General features: G+C 42.6%; 1 protein-coding gene across 1 annotated transcript; it reads right to left on the bottom strand.

Moving 5' to 3' along the window:
• Positions 1-3712: 3712 nt before the first annotated feature.
• On the bottom strand, positions 3713-14253 carry NSUN4 (NOP2/Sun RNA methyltransferase 4). The gene is made up of 6 exons (XM_063427184.1): positions 14164-14253; positions 11802-12229; positions 8947-9101; positions 7376-7536; positions 7082-7206; positions 3713-5681 (listed from the first exon to the last, which is right to left on the bottom strand). The coding sequence occupies exons 1-6, from the start codon at positions 14251-14253 to the stop codon at positions 5405-5407; spliced, it is 1236 nt and encodes a 411-aa protein (XP_063283254.1). The 3' UTR covers positions 3713-5404.
• Between the last annotated feature and the right edge of the window lie 5232 nt (positions 14254-19485).

Genomic DNA, 19485 nt, shown 5'->3' on the forward strand with positions numbered 1-19485 from the left:
CTGGACACAGCTTGGAGTAGGAGACCTCATGGAGCAAAGGTGAAACCAAAATGGCGTCTTGTATGACCTGGAAGTGGATCTCATGCAAATGCTGACCTCAAACAGTCTATTCGTCTGACCAACAAAGGTAAGGGGGGGGGGGGGGGAGGCCCTTTTATAGGTCTATAGAAGGGGGGAGGCCCTTTTATAGGTCTATATATACCCCTTAAGGACACATGACATGTGTGACATGTCATGATTCCCTTTTATTCCAGAAGTTTGGTCCTTAAGGGGTTAAAGGAGTCAAAATAAAATCTATGGAAAAACAAAATAAGGCAGGTCAATAATATATATTAGAGAGCTATAATAGGAATAGAGTAGACTCACCTGGGAGGCGAGCAGCAAAGAAAGAGGAGGTAGGAGGAGCCTGACAGACTAATATGTTCTAATATGTGTCCTGATTGGTTTATTTTTTCTCTATATGTTTAACTATTTCTTTGCTACTGGGAGGTTCAGTAAAGAAGGTTAAAGCAAATATGAAGCCTCCTGTCTTTAATAAAATTAGTGGCAATCTTCTCTTTACGAAATTCATCTGTGGGTTTCAGCTGGTTTTGATCTTCTCTTTGTTGCTTCCGGGTTCGCGTCATTACGTTCTACGTGGGATTACGTTGTTGCATTCACGTGTGCGTTCCAAGCGCCGAAATCCGGAAGTATGCGTTTCACCATGCGCATCATCCAAATGAATGTCAGTTTTTGTGCAAATGATGGCACAAAGTGAATATGAGCATATATTCAAAAGGGTGAGGGGTAGACAAGGAATTAATATTCACATAAAAATACAAATACAATTTCCATAGACTAATTTCAAAATCCATAGACCCATATCTTCTATACATAATAATATATAAGTTAAAAAAAAAACTGTGACTTGCTGGAGCAGTGCTAGTGAGGATTTTAATATGTGATATGTCCTATTGGGAATAGTATATCATTATAGATAGCCATAGATAGATATGAATAAACTGTGTGAGTATATTAACCCACACAAATCTACCTAAAAAATATATTTAAAAATTCTAATAAAAATAATATAATTAAATATTCTAAATGCAAAGAATATTGAAAAATATATACAATAGAAAGGAGAAAATTATTTTTTCTCTTTTCCCCTTTTTCCTCTTTTCTTTACATTAAAATCTTTTTTTTGGTACATTGAAAAATTCCCATACTGCATTGTTCCTTACATGAAAAATGTGAAAAAAGAGACCCTTAATTCAATGAATAGTTCTAGTGTTTCTAGGGATTAAAAATCCAAAAAAAAGGACGAATATAGGAAACTCAGAACGAAAGGAGAGAGCGGTAAAACTGAATCCAAAAAGCACCATAGGTCTATATCCTGGTTAAAGGGAAACTCCAGTGCCAGAAAAACGATCCGTTTTTCTGGCACTGCAGGGTCCATCTCCCTCCCACCCACCAATCCCCGGTTACTGAAGGGGTAAAAACCCCTTCAGTCACTTACCTGGGACAGCGGCGATGTCCCTCGCCGCTGTCTCCGCCTCCGCGACGCTCCTCCTAGTGCTTACGTCGGCCGGTGGGCGAGACTAATCACCCTGATTCTTCCCAGCAAATAGAATATTCCCCAAATATGAGCCCAGACTTCATGAAGGGTGTAACAGAACTGACCTTTACTGAAACAGGCTGACTTTTATGATAAATCCTCCTGCAAGAGGACCTCCCACAGCAAACAAATACATTAACCAATCGTTATACAGTATTTCACTAATACACGCCTTCCCTCTGCCTGGGAGATATTGAGATAAGTTAAGGAATAAATCAATTATCTCCAGGCAAAGGGCACACATTTTCCCCAAAAATTAGAACACCCCTTTTCCCACAAGATATCCCCACAAACATATCCCCTGATCGTCCCGATCTGGGGGACAAACATATCCAAATTTCACCCAGATCGGTTCAGGGGTTCTTGAAAAGTGTGGAAGTCATGTTTTACCGACCACACACGAGGCTCCTGCCCAAAACAGTTCCACGAATTCACCGTGTGCGGTCGGTCAATTGGGAAAAAGGTGAAAAGCGAGCAAAATACCGAATAGATCCTCCTGGCTCATAGCAGCGATTGTTCCCCTCGTCTGCACGAACATAACTACCGAATGCCGCTCTTCTGGCTGTTCGGTAAGTGGGAGAAGCTGGTGTTCGGTAGTTTTCAGCGGTGGTTCGTGAGGTTGAGTGTCCGATTTTAGTTCCAGACACTCGACGACCAAGTCCCGCTGACTCCCCTCGTGCAAACAAGATGGCCGCCGTTTTCTTTTCCACGTGGCGTTCGGCTATACGAACAGCGGCCACCCAGGGAACACTTAAATCGACGGTACTTTTGAACTTAACAAGCCAGGAGGGGGGTCGGTGTTCGGTAGTTTCAAACTGCCGAACTAATAACCAATAATTATACAGGAAAATGGAGAAAACACACGAATATAGAAGAAAATGTCTAAATAAAGTCCATTTTCTTCACATACCCCATAACATGCATAATACATATAAACCCTGCATAACACACACTGTACCAAGCATGTCAAACTCAAAGGCTAGCACGGGCCAAATAAACAAGGTTTAACTTGGCCGCAAAAAAAAACCCAGCATCCCTCTCTACTAAACCCTATTCCCCCCCATACTAATTCATAGTCAGTCCGCCCGCCCGTCCCCCCTCTACTAAATCCCAGCACGCCCCTCTACTAAAACCTGGCTTCTGTATAAAAAAAAAAAAAAATAAAAAAAAACTTCACTCACATTGCCAATGCCAGTATGCGACTCTGGAGTCCAGCCTCTAGTATACCACCACACCCTGGGCCAAAGCGGATCCTCCCGCTACTCCTTAAAAACCCTGTGAAGGTGGAGCACGTTGACGTCACATCGGAACGTGACATGGCGTTGCGTGCCTCTGTGCACCTCCAGGTCCAGCCACGGCCAACGCAATGCAGACAGACACTGACAGGCACACACACACGCTCACATCATTTTGTTTATTGCTCCCTACCTTTGGGAGCTGGTGTGGGGCGTCTCCCTTCCTGCTCCTCACTGCTCCCTTGCGCGCAGTTTAGTGATGCCAGGTCGGAATGATGTCATATTCCAGCACCACTACAGAGGGCGCGTGAGTTTGACATGCTTGCTCAATACCTTGTATAAGATCCTGTATAATCCAATGTATACACTGTATAACACACCCTGTACCCTGTTTAACACCGTATTCTTTGAATAACACACTATGTATCCTACAAAACAAACAGTGACAATTCCAAAACCTGCTAAATCACCTATATTAGTGATATATTTAGACAAATTTCACTGCTCAACACAGACAAACAATTATGCCAAACTATTGGCTTACCAACTGAGCTCTCTCCTGCTCACACTAGTTTCGGCTGAACAAGCAAGATTTGTCCCAGGCTTGACAGGTAACACAAGGTGCTTCCTTGACATCCTGAAACTAGTCCATAAGCCTAATAAGGCTACCACTGGAGAAAAAGGCCAAAAATATATTTGATGTCTAAATGGTGTTACATGACAGAAGTGTGTGGGGCAAGGCTGTCCCTTATCATCCCTAATCTTCACTTCAGCCCTAGAGCCATTTGTTTGTAAGATCCAATCAGATAAATCTATTAGAGGAGTTTCAACACCAGTAGGCGAGCAAAAAAAAAGGCTACAGGTGATTTTCATTGTTTTATTCTGGAATTTCCAGAAAAATTATGTATTTGACACCACGGTACTGTCGTCACTCTATAAATAAATGGCAATAATCTCTGAACTTTGTCAATACTACTAAATATGAAATAGGAAACAAAACTAAAATAAAGATAATAAAATCTATTAGAAATTACAAACATAAAATTCGATATTATATTTGCATTTCTTTTATTTAAAGAAGCACTGCAAGAATCCTAAACATTATAGCCTGCTGTAGTGGTTATGGTGACAGTAGTACCCTGGCGCATCCCTACTGAAGGGAGTCAAACCATGTTAGAATGGTGTCACTTCTTACCTGAGGTCTGTTGGTTACTGCTTCCTGTCTCCAATACAGGTCAGTGAGAGCAGGCAACCTCAGCAGTGCAGGGCGCCGCTCCGGAAAGCTAACAGAAGCTCCTGATTAGTAGCTCCTATCTTCAAAGAGCTGTAGAGAAAGACTGGAGCAGCACATGGTGAACCCAAGCTTTCTGCTTTTACTCACATGCCTGCTGGTTTACTATAGGCCCCAGGATTTGGGATAGCGCTGTTCTTATATTTGCACTTTTCTGCTCATGCAGCCGAGGCATACACCCCCAACAGGTAGCACAGGTATATTGAAATTGCGAGTGTAAATAGTATCATATTCTGAAACTGTATTTATTGATACAGTGCTACACTATTGGTTGGGACCTTCTTTTTAGGTCAGGTTAAACAAGGAGAAAGCTGGGCAATGCCTAGCAAGCACTGAATATCTATATCTATAGTCTGAGTTTTGAGCCTTTGGCTCAGTTGAGTTTAATGTAATACTTCATATTTGTTCATGATATTTAAAAAGGATCAACACCATAATTACTTTTGTTTGTAGGTTTTCATGGAGATTAATAGAACATACACGTTTCTGTAAATCACTAGACTTGCACAAAAATTAGTTGGAGCCAATGTGCCATAAAAACTTGTTAATCCACCCCTGAACGAATTGAATTGTCCGGGATATTATTTAATGAATCCTATGTTTGGATTAAATGAATTCTGATTCGGATAAACTGGCTGAACAACATTTTTGCGCAGGTCTTATATCATACCAAGGATATTTTAGTCCAAATTGTGCAATACAGTTTTTGATTCATTACAGAGCTCTGTCCAAGTCTTCAAACATTAACATACATACATGTCTGTCTGTTATCTCTTGCTTGTTGTCCATATTACTGTATATAATACTATTATATTGCTTAAAGGAACTCCCTGATTGTTTGTTTTGGAAAACACAATGTTGCACTATTATGATGTCTCCTGCTTTAAAGAGGAAGTGGAAACACTGCTACCGGGAAGAACTAATCCTCTGTCGTCAGATTGTCCGTGTATAGCAGCCGTGCACATCCATGGGCTACTAGTCACAGACTGTTATATTTCCTATTCATCATGGTCATACAGATTATTTTGGAAAATGTTATTAATAAACGTATGGGTCACTCTTTATATATACGAGAAATGTCCTTTGGGGTTTGCTTGGGTTTTTTATTTTTTTTTAATTTTTTTTAAGAGACAGCCTCAAAAATAAAGGAATGCCAGCCAGAACAATGCAAGCAGCTGCAGGGGTTTTTGAGAGTGCCTGGAACTCCAGGACTTTGTGTGTTGTCACGACCTTGCTTTAAAATGTTGTTCCGTGTGCTTCTGTTGCTGCAGATACTTGAGGCTAGGGCAGGCGCTTTAGCTTACAGAAGTACATAGGCCCAAAGTTTGCAGTGAGATGAGGGAGGACCAATTCCCCTATCCTGCAGTCTGTAGAAAAGTTGAAAATGTTCTTGAAAATCTCTCTGAAGCAGCTAAGGTCTTGGAGCTCTGTGTGAATTCCGTGTTCAGAGGAAGCAAGCTCAACTGCTCGCTGCACTACATACTCATTCTGCAGCTGGGACAGAGAGCACGTGGAGTATACCACTTCACCTCCTGGCTTTACTGCCTGCAGGGCAGCCCTGAAGAGCAATAAGGAGGAGAAAGGCATTAAAATATATCTAACTGGAGAAACCATATTAACCCCTTAAGGACGGAGCCAAATGTACACGTTGTGAACGAAACAAAATGTAAACAAAACCTGGCATAATTCACCTCTTTCATATTAAATGCACCCCCCCCTTATTATATATCATTTTATTCAGGGGAAACAGGGCTTTCATTTAATATCAAATATTTAGCTATGAAACATAATTTAATATGAAAAAAATGGGAGAAAATAAGATTTTTTTATTTTTTTAGTTCTACATGACATTTTAACTGTCCATGTCATAATACTGTAATAATATATATATTTAATCAGTATCAGTCTACGTGTAATTTGATATTAATATATATATATTTTAATATTAAAATACACCTAGACAGTGTGTGTGTGTGTGTGTGTATATATATATATATATATATATATAATCTAAGTATATATTTATTTATTTTTTACACTTATTTTAACTTTTTTTTTATTTCAGCCAGCAGGGGGACTGTCATTACAGTTAGTCCCCCTGCTGGCATTGCTGCAGCCAGCTATCCCGGCCATGTGATTGTGAGGTCCTCGCAAGGACCTCACTCTCACATGGCCCGGGGGAGCTGAAGAGGACGGAGGTGCCGCGGGGGCTCCCTGGGAGTCCCCCCAACCGCGATTGCCGGCGTGGGATCGCCGGCGACCGGGTAAGTAAAAAAAAAAACGGAGGGCGTACAATTACGCCCGGTGGCGTTTAGAGCCGCTTTAAAAAGGACGTAATTGTACGCCCTCCGGTCTTAAGGGGTTAAAGGCCTAACATGTTCTAACATATAAAAACACTTGTGAGAAACCAATGGACCCAAGTTACCATACTTTCACCAGCTAAACCAGGAACTGCACTTATCCATATACAAAGACTTTGGTGCAACCGAACCAAGGGCCTATGGCCGCTGGGAGTGAGTGCGGTTCCTGTGACCAATTTTGCATCATACTTTCACTGACATATTAATAGTAAGCCATCTACAGCTTGGTGCATGACGACAAGCTTGCTATCAATCCTCAGTGTAGATTAGAGAGGGGATTACCATAATAAAGGTTTATTTGGCGGAGACGAAGTGGATAAGGACTGAGATGCTAGAGTGGATCAAGTGAAAGATGAATGAAGAAAAATGGGATTAGATGAGGAAGCAGAAGATACTGAAAGGACGGCACACTGAATTAAAATGGGGTCTGGGCATGATCAGATTGGCTACTATAATTCTGCATGAAATAGTGAAAGTGCCTTTTTGGAACCTTTGCATTAGGGGATTGTTTAACCAAAACACCTCCCCTCATCACCACAATCTCCTTCGAATGACAAATGATGCAACTATAACAAATAATTATATCCAGTTAACTTACACCAACAGCTCAATCTGGACCATTGGCAACATCTGACGCTCCTTAGTCCTCAATCGATGGAAAATGTTGTTGTCCTCTTCAAGAAGGGAATGCCTGTCTGTGGTACATGGGGCATCCACCAGAACCTGAATAACGAAACAAGGGAACAGCATAATTATCAAAAACAAAAATCACAATTAACCTTCTGAATGCCAGCAGGGGACACAAATGAAGCCGTATAAAATACATTTACAATCTCTTTGCAAATTGTTTTACTTTGGTCTCATATTACCATCCTATATTTAGGGAACTGACCCGGTCATAGGCACTGCTCTCGTTCTCGCCCCAGTTCCGGCCATCCCATGACGTAATGCGCACTTTGTCCTCTGTTCGAAATTCTCTGGGAATATAAGACAGCAGGACCCTACGGAGCCGACCGCTGCGTGAAATGGACATATCGTTGGCAGTAAGGTGTCCTGAAAGACACAGCAAGTGTGAATATGGAGCTTATTACCATGAATTGCGTGCCCAATATATCAATTCTACAAGGTTAAACTGCTACATTCAGCTTTTCAAGCGAATGGTATAGTAAGCTATAGGAAATGGCGGTAACATTACTTTGCAAAATGATAGATACATAATAAGGAATATAGTCCACCTTATTCAGTAAACAATGAACTGTGCGGATATAAAATCTGAATTACAGAATTCGTGCTTAAACAGCCAAGCTGTGACTATAGCATGATCATCTATTGTTCCCAATTGGATTTTTAATTTGGGGATTAGTAAATGTTAATGAGCCCTGGATAGCCTTGGCATTAGAGAGTTTTGTGTACTGCATTTCCCATTGTTTCCTTGAGTAACACAGAAAATGCAGTCTACATATGATAACCAGTATTGTCCCTACATTTATCCCAAAGTATATTTCTTCCGCAGGGACTAAGGCAGAGCAGACAGTCAGCTGCAATGATGCTGGGACAGAAAGCCTGTCCTTCCACTCTTGGTTGAGAAGCGACTGCCCAGGCTAATGAAGGCTCCGTTTTCTATGCCTTGGGTGGGCATTAGGAAATTATTTTGTATTCATTTCACACACATTGTTCAATGTATGATTATATTTTGCACTCAATACATTTTGGGATGATTCTGTTTTACGGTCCCAGTTACCATCCATGTGTGTGATATACATGGAGAGTAGGGAGGCAGAGGAAAGTAGGCTGATTATTTCTTCATACTTGCCATTACAATTTAGATGATTAGGTCACCAACATGTTTGGCATAAGCTAGAGCCAAGTATAAGCATGTCGACACAGAAACAGTCGCTGTTCGCTTTGATGAAAAGCAGTTACGGAAACATATTACAATTTCAGGATTTACTTGTTTAATAGGCTAGTGTTCCTCTAGTCGCAGTGGTCAGTTCTCAAGTACCCCCTAACAGTCCTGGATTCAGGGATTACCCAGTAGTGTGGTAATCCCAAAATCCTGGACTGGTAGGGGGTACTTGAGAACTGTGTTGGGAACTCGTGTTGACGTGATTTTAGTTAATAGTAGTAGCAGTCTGGACTTTTCTAAAAAGAAAAAAAATCCCACAGAACGCCTGGTGACGCTACAGCTACCAAATCTTTAGTGTAGGCCAAGATAGACATTGAAAGCAATAGCATGTGACATTGTATCAAGTCACTTTAGACTGGTGCAGTATGTCAGAAAGCAAATAATCTTAGCCAAACATGTAGGTCAGTGTTGACAGAGGTGTGTGTGTGTGTGTATGTATGTATATATAACAGAATCAAGAGCGTATGCAGTCATCTATAATCGTATGCACTTCTAAAATTCTTTCCTTTACTATAAATATTTTAAAAGCCTACGGCTTATCATAATGTGTTACATACTGCAGTTTCCAGCCAGCAGAAGTGCCAGCATTTTTCCACCAGGGGCAGCACACATGTCTAGAACGTCACTATCAGGTGGTACATTTAATGCCAACACAGGTAACAGAGATGCAGCGTCCATCAGATAGTATTCCAGATGCCCAAAGATGTCTGACCTGTAACAAAGATTGATTAATAAAAAAAACTATGACAATCTAGATTATTACATTCTAGGAGCTAGAAGCAGTATATCAAATAATGTATCAACAACATTCTTCTTGGCTAATACTCTGGCCTTTTTGGATTTACCGTGCAGTGTGCACCAGGACCTCCTCGCTAACTCAGAGTGAGTGCCATTTTATTGAGTTCATCAGAATTATTTTAAAAAAATGAGCAAACATATGAGAAATCAGTCATAGAGACAGCAATAGACATTCTTGTTTATTTGACAGCAATACATGATAGTAAGCCTGAACACTACATAAAGGACTTTGCAATATATAGTACACACTCCTATTATGATAAGTAAACTATTTCATCTATATTCTACAACACACAGGTTCCAAACAAAGGTATACAGTTGCAGATACGTATAGTGCAAACAGACTAGCCTACACTCATTTACAGCATTGCTGTTAGAATAGAATATGACTGATCTGTCTTGGGGGGGGGAGGGGGGGGGGGAGATGATAGCTCTTACAATTGGCTGTCGAGTAGATATTTTATTCTTCCTTTGGCTTTGATTTAACTTTTTAGATAAAACTTTTAAAATGATTGCTTTTCAAAATATAAAAAAAAAAAAATCTCTTACATTAAAAAAAAAAAATCTAAATATTAAAATAGGTTTCAAAATATTACATTGTAATTATATTTTATTTACAAAGCAGTGAATGCAGAGCAAGTTAGGAAACATTCTAGAATATCTGTATCATGCCCTTGGATCAGGGCCGGATTAACATGGGGGTTGATGGAGCAGCAGCTCCAGGCCCATGGAAAAGGCCCATTGATTTAAAAAAAAAAAAAAAAAAAAAAAAATTTTTGAAGCTGCTTGGCCGGTGATGATATTTCAGTAATACCGACAATACAAATTCCGGTATTTTTTCAGTATAAACTTACTCTGCAATCCCATCACTGGCCAGTAGGGGACACTGTGTGTGTGGAGAGAGGCAGGGATAGGAAGTTACAGCATATACCAGCATTTCTTTACTCACTGATCCGCGGGGGAGCAGCTACACAGCACAGAGAATCCAGACAGCAGTTCCCAGCCTCCAGAGACAGCCTACAGCTCAGGGAAGTAAAGGCTGAGACACTAGGGGACACTGTGAGACATGGGGACGCTGAGACACTTGGAGACATGTGGACACAGACACACATGGGGACACTAAGACATGGGACACTGAAACACTAGGGGGCACTGAGACACTAGGGGATGCTGGGAGACATGGGGACACAGACACGGGAAACAAACACGTATGGGGACACTGAGACACTTGGAACACAATGTCCCCGGTTGTCTCAGTGTCCCCATGTCTCCCAGCCAGTGTCCCTGGTGTCTCAGTGTCCCCATTTCTCCCAGTGACTCAGTGTCCCTAGAGTCTTAGTGTTCCCATGTCTCCCAGTGTCTTTGTGCACATGTGTCCCTGTGTGCCCATGTCTCCCTAGTATCTCAGGGTCCCCACGTCTCCCAGGGTCCCCACGTCTCCCAGGGTCCCCAAGTGTCTCAGGGTCCCCAAGTGTCTCAGGGTCCCCAAGTGACATAGGGACACTGGGAGATATGGGGACACAGACACTAGGGGACAGTGAGCGAAATGGTGACTCTGGGCAACATGGGGACACTGATACACAGTCTCAGTGTTCCCCAGTGTCCCCTAGTGTCATGGGGACACTGGGAGACATGGTGACGCAGAAAATAAGTGACACTGGGTGACAGGGAGACACTGGGAGCAATCCATCTATACAGCAGAATCAAACTAAGTAGTTTTTTGGTGATTTTACAGAATTTTCTCTTATGTCACTTCTTGTGATTTACATCATGTGATGTCACGCATACATAATTAGTTATGCAAATTAGTAAGGCTTGTATTTTTTTTCCAAGAAAGGAGACAACCCTAACTACTCTTCACATACTCTTGCTTAGGTATGGAAACTTAAGAGGGATGTATGGGAACAAAACCTGTGTGGACTGACTGACAACGAAATGAGTTAAGGTAATGCTGACTTTGGTCTCTCTAACACTGTGGCATTTTCCTTTTCTTCGACACTCACTACATCCACCTTTTCTGAGTCTCAGACCCTGTATACCCAGAGCTTCTGCCTGCTAGTAAGAAGGTAAGGTGACAAGTGGACATGTGAGTGCTAGGGGACAGTCCTTAGAAAGCATGGAGCGAGCGCATCATTAGACGCATTTATGCCAAGCTCAGGATGCGGTTGTCCAGCATGCATTCATGCCAGGCTAGCTTTCCAATTCTTTGGGCAGACATGCCTCCTTTTTGGGCATGTTCGTCCCTTTCAGAAGTTCTGGTTACATGCGTCAGTGGCCCACCCTTTTACATCGGCCATTAACTTCCTGCTTCACCGGACACTGCTGTTAGGGGGCATGGATATACTTGAAAGATGAAAGCATGATTTAGAGAGAGATTAGCATATTTTAAGACAATCTGAGGTTTATTTTTTATAGCTGCTTCATATGTTTCCCTTTCGGCAACATCTCCACCAGATACATAACGCTTTAGAGGTATGACTGTTTTAGTGTCTTTGGTCGATAAGAGTCTCTACTTAGGCTCCTCATAATTGTCATCACCAGGCCCATTGGGCTCTTAATCTGGCCCTGCCTTGGATGCAAATCAATAATGCATTACAGTACTATAAACTTTTACCTGGGTGATGGGAAGCGGCTGATATCCCCCCTGGAAAATGTAAAGCAGGAGAGACTTGAATACAGCAGTGATGACATCAGACTTGATGCTTGCTTTTTTGGAAGATGTTGTGTTTGAGGTTCTAGAACATCTGCTTCCAGTGGAAATTCATTTGCCTCTTTTACTACTTTGGAGTCCTTTAAAGTATCCAACTGCAAGTCCGAGACTGATCTCTCAGCCTCAAAAATAAAGTCTGCGGCATTTAAGGTGCTCAGCTTTTGTATAACCGTAGGCTTTTGGGAAAAGCTATTTACAAGTGCTCCATACTTCTGTTCGGAGAGAAGGCTGATGCGGATGGAAGGCCACAGTTCACCAAACTGCAAACTATAATTCATATCAAAGTACTGCAGTGCTAACCTTGAACAGGTAATGTTCGGAAGAGTGGCAGCCTACAAATAAATGAGAGGATTTCAATAGTGAGAAAGTGTGAAAGTCGAGAATATATCTTCAACATGAAACCTCTACAACAGAGTAAATAGCAGGGTCTCTGATTGCCCCCAAATTGCAAAATGTAGGGGAACTCTCCAAATTTGGTCTGACATTGCAAACTGCATATTGGCTAAATGGGGTTCAGTTTGTTGAATCACTGTCATTACTTCACACCGATCTTCTATTAGACTAGAGCTCCCAGGCACAGGTTTCTTATCCTTCTGTACCAGTGTGTAACTAATATTATGGTAAATGTTTTGAAATACCTGTTAAATATCAACTTTTCTGTAAATCAGGTTATATTATACAGAGGTGTGGAATTTGCTGGTGCTACATAAACATAAATTAATGATATTAAGCTCATTCAATTTCTTTTAAATGGTTTTCATTTTGATGTGCTTAACGTGAACATCCGACTGAGACATTAAACATTAGGTTGCTCACGCAGAGGCTTATTAAAGCAACATTCTGATTGATAACCTGCGCCGAGGTTCAATATAGCTTATGGGGAGAGAATATTGATGAGCGCATTCAATTTGGAGTATGCTAAAACAAACAAAAACAACAGTAAAACAAATCTGAATGCCATACAAAGTTCAACAAATGTTTAGTTAATTGCATCTGAATTGGCACAGATATTTCTGTTTCATAGCCCAGGATGCAAACAAGCGGTATTGTTAAATGGTTTCCAATCAGTTTTTTGTCTTAGAATTATGCCCCATGGTGCATTATTTTTTAGGTCCCCCCAAAAGACACTGGAAAAAAACATTTTGTAATAAAATTAAGAAACTCCAGCCCTGCTTGGCATGCCCCTATCTGAGCTCACAGGAGCTGCAGGCAGGTACAATCAAAGGCTTCTCCTAGATAAACATTTGATTGGACCATTTAACCAGCTCAGAGTGCATGCATATGGTCTGAACTGGCAAAGAGACGGGGAGAGGAAAGGAGTAAACACAATATTAGCGCATGGGATAAGGAGAAGGGAGGGGAGATATGCGTTTCCCCTTGAAGTATTTGCCTGCAAGGAAGAAACATTCAACGTCTGCAGCAGGCGTCCAGTGTGTGCTGACGACAGACATAACATATGCATAAAATTGACAATAGGCAGTCCGGCACAGGGTTCCTCAGGCATATCTAGTTCCTGGCACACAAGTGCCAGTAAGTCTGGTAATGCAGTGTTTCTAGCAGACCCCAACCACCATGACCACTTCAAAATGCAGAAGAGGTCATGGTGGTTGGAATAAACCTTTAATATCCTCACATCGTGGTCTTGGCAGTTGAACACATCTATTCTTTTAGTAGAAAATGGATGCGGGTAGGAACCAGGGGGACCCAGGTTAATATTATTTATATAGCGCAAAAAAAAAAATCTGTAGCACTGGGGTAAATTGTAAACCATTCTAATAAAGGTTTGCAAAATGTAGCACTTGGATACTCCCACACTGCATCAGGCAGTAATGGTTATGGTGCTTGGGTTAGTCCTTTAAGCCTCTGCAGATAGAGGGGCTCCTGATTGGCAGAACATCTGGGTCTGGACAGAGTCCATTGTGCTTGTCCCTGCTAAATGAAATAGATCCAGGAACTTTAAAAACGTTTTTTTTTTTTATTTAAATTTAAATTTATTAATTGCTTTTTTTTAAATGCATTAACTATTTAACAGAAGAAGAGGACCACTTACTGCCCTGGGATTCTCTTTAAAAAAGTTATGAGTCTCAGCTCACCACCAGTTTAGGACTGGACTTCCAGGATGTTTTACAAGTCATTTGGCTGGCTGAGGATGATGGGGAAAGTAGTCCTGGCTTACCACATTACCCTGAGCCCATTAATAAATATCTGTAGTCAGCCCATATTTATAGCATTCAGTTTTTGAAACATGCACCATGAACTCCCTTACCCATTTCTTCTTGAATTTGTATCTTTGAAAAGTCAGGCCATGTGTTCTTAACCTCCTGCAAAGCAGACCTGCACCTATGGACGCCGCCATCTTGTGTGTGCACCACTATCATCGTCCGTGCAGACACAAAGCTCTCCAACTGCAGGTTCCACTAGAGCAGGAAACAGCCAGTCTTTTAATGCTCTCACTGTACCAGGGAATAGGATTCTGATATGTTGAACAAATACAAAATGATACAATCATTTGAAAACTGCACCCAAAAAAAATGCCAGTTACTGGAAAATAAAGGCAATATTCAAAAGAACAGTATTTCTTTAATTGGAAATGTTGTTTAATTTTACCCAACCCACTATCTAATTTTAAAGTTGGGTGTAATTAAATATGCAGCAACCAGATTTGGAACTACTGAAGGAATGCTAAATGCTACACATCATTTATTGCAGGACATTAATATGGTCATATTTGGAACACATGGAAAATGCTGCATTCTGTGTTATAATATATATGTTGCAGGATTCCTCATTGACTACTCAATTCCATACAGAATCTTCGGAATTCTACATTCTACAGAGCTAATAAAGCAAAACGTGGGTGAGAACCACACATCCAAGTGTATAGCAGATCACAAATACAGGTGGTCCTCACTTTACGACCTACCTGTTTTACGACTGCTCATACTTACGATCAGCTCTCTAGATTTCCTGCGCTAGTGAGCTGATCTATCTGTGAGCGAATCTATGAGCTAGTAAACTGGTCTTTCGGAGGCTTCCTTCTAACGTAGACCTGCTCTCTAGCGCATGTTCGGTAGTGCATCCTAACTTACCGACTAATTCGTTTTACGACAGAGTCGCAAGAACGGAATCTGGTCGGTAAGAAAGGACTGCCTGTAGCACATGGCGTAATACAGCTAATAGTGTAAGAACATCCCAAAACAACTAGGTAATGCACTCACAAACAGATGGTAGTGTCAGGCTCATCGCCCTTCCAGGGTAAATAAAATGGGGCAATCTTCTGTGAAATGAACTCCTTGCATAGATATACAAAAGAAGAAATAGCCACAATAGTAAAGTATAAACATGAAAAAGATTTATTGTATCACACTTGTACACAGGCAGCATTAGAAGGCATATCTCCACTTGCAGCGGTGTGGAAGGAGAAGGTACATCCCCAGCTGGCTAAGCAGCCCAATACTCAGAAGTGGGAAAAATAAAATAATATAAAAACAAGTAAAATAATATGTCCTAGTAATCCAACGCGTTTCGTCCTCTATAGGGTACTTCAGGGATATATAGCAGTATCTGGAAGACTATATATATATATACATATATATATAGGAGGTTTGATTGTGGTAGATCGATTCACATGCGTCCAGTATTTCCCAGGCGTCCGCCATGCGGAAAGAGGCTGGGCCTATTGACGAAATTAGTACACTTGCGTCCCACTGTGGACTCGCCAAACATGGAAGCTGCACAGAACCAGAAGACGAAAGGGGGGGGGGAGGAATGAAAGACTATCGCATAGCAGTATCAATAAATACATATGGTACACATAAAAAAACTGAACCACCAACAAAACATGCAGTAAGCCACAGGTCTTAGACCCTTTCATCCAATCAAGGCATTACCAGTAAAGAATTTATTAATTATATATAAAAAAAAATATGTATATATGAAATATTTATATAATACATATACATAAAACAAAATATACCAGTATACATGTTGAACACTTACTGCAACTAAAAACAAACTTTAAAAGACTAGATGGGCCGAATGGTTCTTATCTGCCGTCACATTCTATGTTTCTATGGGTATTAAACAGACCAGAGCTTTGAGATTGAATTGAAGAAAGACTGTGGGCCAATCAGTTATTTATTTATTTATTTTAGTGGCTGTCTTCAAAATAACCATAGGAAAGTAAGGGATTATATTTCCCAAAATATTGTCCTTTTTTATTATGTGCCAGTGTTTTTTTTTTAATAGCTCTATTGTTTTGGCATGTGCACTATACTGAGTAATGAACGCAAAATCAAATTTGTTTTGATTTTTTTTTTTTACATTCTTACAGATAAGATTCCTGAGGCGAATCAGTTGACCCTTAGGGAAATTGGACAACCAGGCGGCATGATAGGAACGAGTACCTTCAATGGCAGTATTACACTCTGTGACTCTGAAATACATTTTAGTTTTTACATTTTCAACAAAGTGTATGGTCTAAAAAGAAATGAGGCTCTGAATGAAATGAGGATGTGAAATCATCTACGGTATATAGCGCCGCCATAGGACAAATCTTCACACCTCTTCCCCACCCCCACCCAAAAAAAATCACACAAACCCTCATAACATGCCTCCCAATTAGATACGTACAGGTTAGCGAAACTGGGGGGCAAACGTTGTACTCATCACAACGACACATAGCTGGAGAAGGAATTTTGAGTCAATGCAAAACCAAATCAAATCTTTTTTTTAAGAACAAAATCAATACAATTAACAATAAAGTCTATTTCCGCTGTGGCAAATTGATTATGAGCAGTAAGAATCTCTTGTATGACTTCTAAACCTTTCTGGTGAGGTATATTGAAGCAGAGGCGGCTCTAGACTTTATGAGGCCTTAGGCGAAACGCAAACATGAGGCCCCACTAACAAAAAAGTGTCACATATACACATTGACGCACTGTCTACCTGTGTATGTGCCTGAGAGTGTGTCTGACAGAGAGTATCCTTGTGTGTGCGAATGTATGTCTCTGTGAGCATGTTTGTGTTTTTGTCTGAGACCCTATGTGTATGGGGTAGCTGATGGTGAGAGGGAGCGGGGGGTGTGATGGTGAGAGGGAGTGGACGGTGATGGTGAAAGGGAGCGGGGGGTTGATGGTAATGTGAGAGGGAGCAGGGGGTGATAGTAATGTGAGAGTGAGAGGAGGTAATGTGAGAGTGAGGGGGTTAATGTGAGAGTGAGGGGGTTAATGTGAGAGTGAGGGGGTTAATGTGAGAGTGAGGGGGTTAATGTGAGAGTGAGGGGGTTAATGTGAGAGTGAGAGGGGGTAATGTGAGAGTGAGGGGGGTTAATGTGAGAGTGAGAGGGGGTAATGTGAGAGTGAGAGGGGGTAATGTGAGAGTGAGAGGGGGTAATGTGAGAGGGGGAGGGGGGTAATGTGAGAGTGAGGTAATGTGAGAGTGAGGTAATGTGAGAGTGAGGTAATGTGAGAGTGAGAGGGGGTAATGTGAGAGTGAGAGGGGGTAATGTGAGAGTGAGAGGGGGGTAATGTGAGAGTGAGAGGGGGTAATGTGAGAGTGAGAGGGGGTAATGTGAGAGTGAGAGGGGGTAATGTGAGAGTGAGAGGGGGTAATGTGAGAGTGGGGGGGTAATGTGAGAGTGGGGGGGTAATGTGAGAGTGGGGGGGTAATGTGAGAGTGGGGGGGCTAATGTGAGAGTGAGAGGGGGTAATGTGAGAGTGAGAAGGGGGTGATGTGAGAAGGAGGGGGTGATGGTGAGTGGGGGGAAGCTGAGGGTGGTGACGGAGGGTTATGCTGAGGGTGGTGATGCTGAGGGTGGTGGGGGGTAATGCTGAGGGTGGTGGGGGGTGATGCTGAGGGTGGTGGGGGGTGATGCTGAGGGGGGTGAGGGGGGTGACGGGGGTGATGCTGAAGGTGGTGGGGGGAGTGATGCTGAGGGGTGGTGAAGCTGAGGGTGGGGTGAGGCTGAGGGTGGTGGGGGGTTATGGGGGATGGTGAGGCTGAGGGTGGTGGGGGGTGAGGCTGAGGGTGGTGGGGGTGATGGTGGGGGGGGTTGAAGCTGAGGGTGGTGGGGGTGATGGGGGGTGAAGCTGAGGGTGGTGGGGGGTGATGGTGGTGGGGGGTGATGGTGAGGGTGGGGGGTGAGGCTGAGGGTGGTGGGGTTGATGGTGGTGGGGGGTGACGCTGAGGGTGGTGGGGGTGAGGCTGAGGGTGGTGGGGGTGAGGCTGAGGGTGGTGGGGGTGAGGCTAAGGGTGGTGGTGGGTGGTGATGGTGGTCGGGTGTGAGCCTGAGTTTGGTGGGGGGTGATGGGGAGGGAGAGCCTACCTTTCCCTGGTGGTCCAGTGGGCTCCCTGGTGGTCCGGTGGCCCCTGCTCCCGGTCTGCAGCTCCACTGACCGAGGACCTGACACACTCTGCCAACAGGCGGTTTAGGCGGCCGCGAGGCCCCGGCCAGCGCGAGGCCTTAGGCGGCCGCCTAAACCGCCTAATTAGAGAGCCGCCTCTGTATTGAAGTATAGAGCCATAACGTAGCTGTGGCTAAGATGCATGTGGGTTTCCATTCCATATTTTGTAAATCATATAGTATGTGCTTAGTATCTTTAATATAAGACGGACTTTACGGTACATAAGGTTAAAAAAAAATATGATATACTGGGAAATAGTGATGTCCCGAATAGTTCCTGGCGAATATCGCTTGCTCGCGTTCGCCACGGACGGCGAACACATGCGCTGTTCGGTCCGCTTCCTATTCATCACCATTGAGTAAACTTTGACCCTGTACCTCACAGTCAGCAGGCACATTCCAGCCAATCAGCAGCAGACCCTCCCTCCCAGACCCTCCCACCTCCCATTCATTGTGAAGCTGCATTCTTAGTGAGAGTAGGGACAGTGTAGCTGCTGCTGATTTGATAGGGAAATTGATAGTTAGGCTAGTGTATTCAGTGTCCACTACAGTCCTGAAGGACTCATCTAATCTCTGCTGTAAGGACAGCACCCCAAAAAGCCATTTTTAGGGCTAGAACATCAGTCTGCTTTTTTTTTTCTTCTGTGTAATGTAATTGCAGTTGCCTGCCTGCCAGCCTGTGTGTCAGGCTCACAGCATATACTGTGCCCACTTGCCCAGTGCCACCACTCACTCAGTGGTGTCACAATAGCTTGCATTTAAAAACAAAACAAAAAACTTTTTTGACTGTAATATAATAGCAGTCAGTTTCCTTCACTAATGTGCGTTTCAGGACCTGCCCAGTGCCACCACTCACTCACTGGTGTCACAATAGCTTGCATTTAAAAAAAAAAAAAAAAAACTTTTTGGACTGTAATATAATAGCAGTCAGTTTCCTTCACGAGTGTGCATTTCAGGGCCTGCCAGGGCACAGTGTCACACCAGTGCCACTCATATCTGGTGTCACAGTAGCTTGCACGCATAGTACCACTAATCGAAAAAAAATGACAGGCAGAGGCAGGCCACCCCGCAGGGGCCGTCGTGGTCGTGGTGCTGTGATTCCCTTTGGCCCTAGAATAATGCCCAGTGTTCAGAGGCCACGTACCCTTAACTTGAAAAGTTCTGAGGACATAGTTGACTGGCTAA

The sequence above is a fragment of the Pelobates fuscus genome, chromosome 7 (assembly GCF_036172605.1).
Source record: "Pelobates fuscus isolate aPelFus1 chromosome 7, aPelFus1.pri, whole genome shotgun sequence".
NCBI classification, from domain to species: Eukaryota; Metazoa; Chordata; class Amphibia; order Anura; family Pelobatidae; genus Pelobates; species Pelobates fuscus.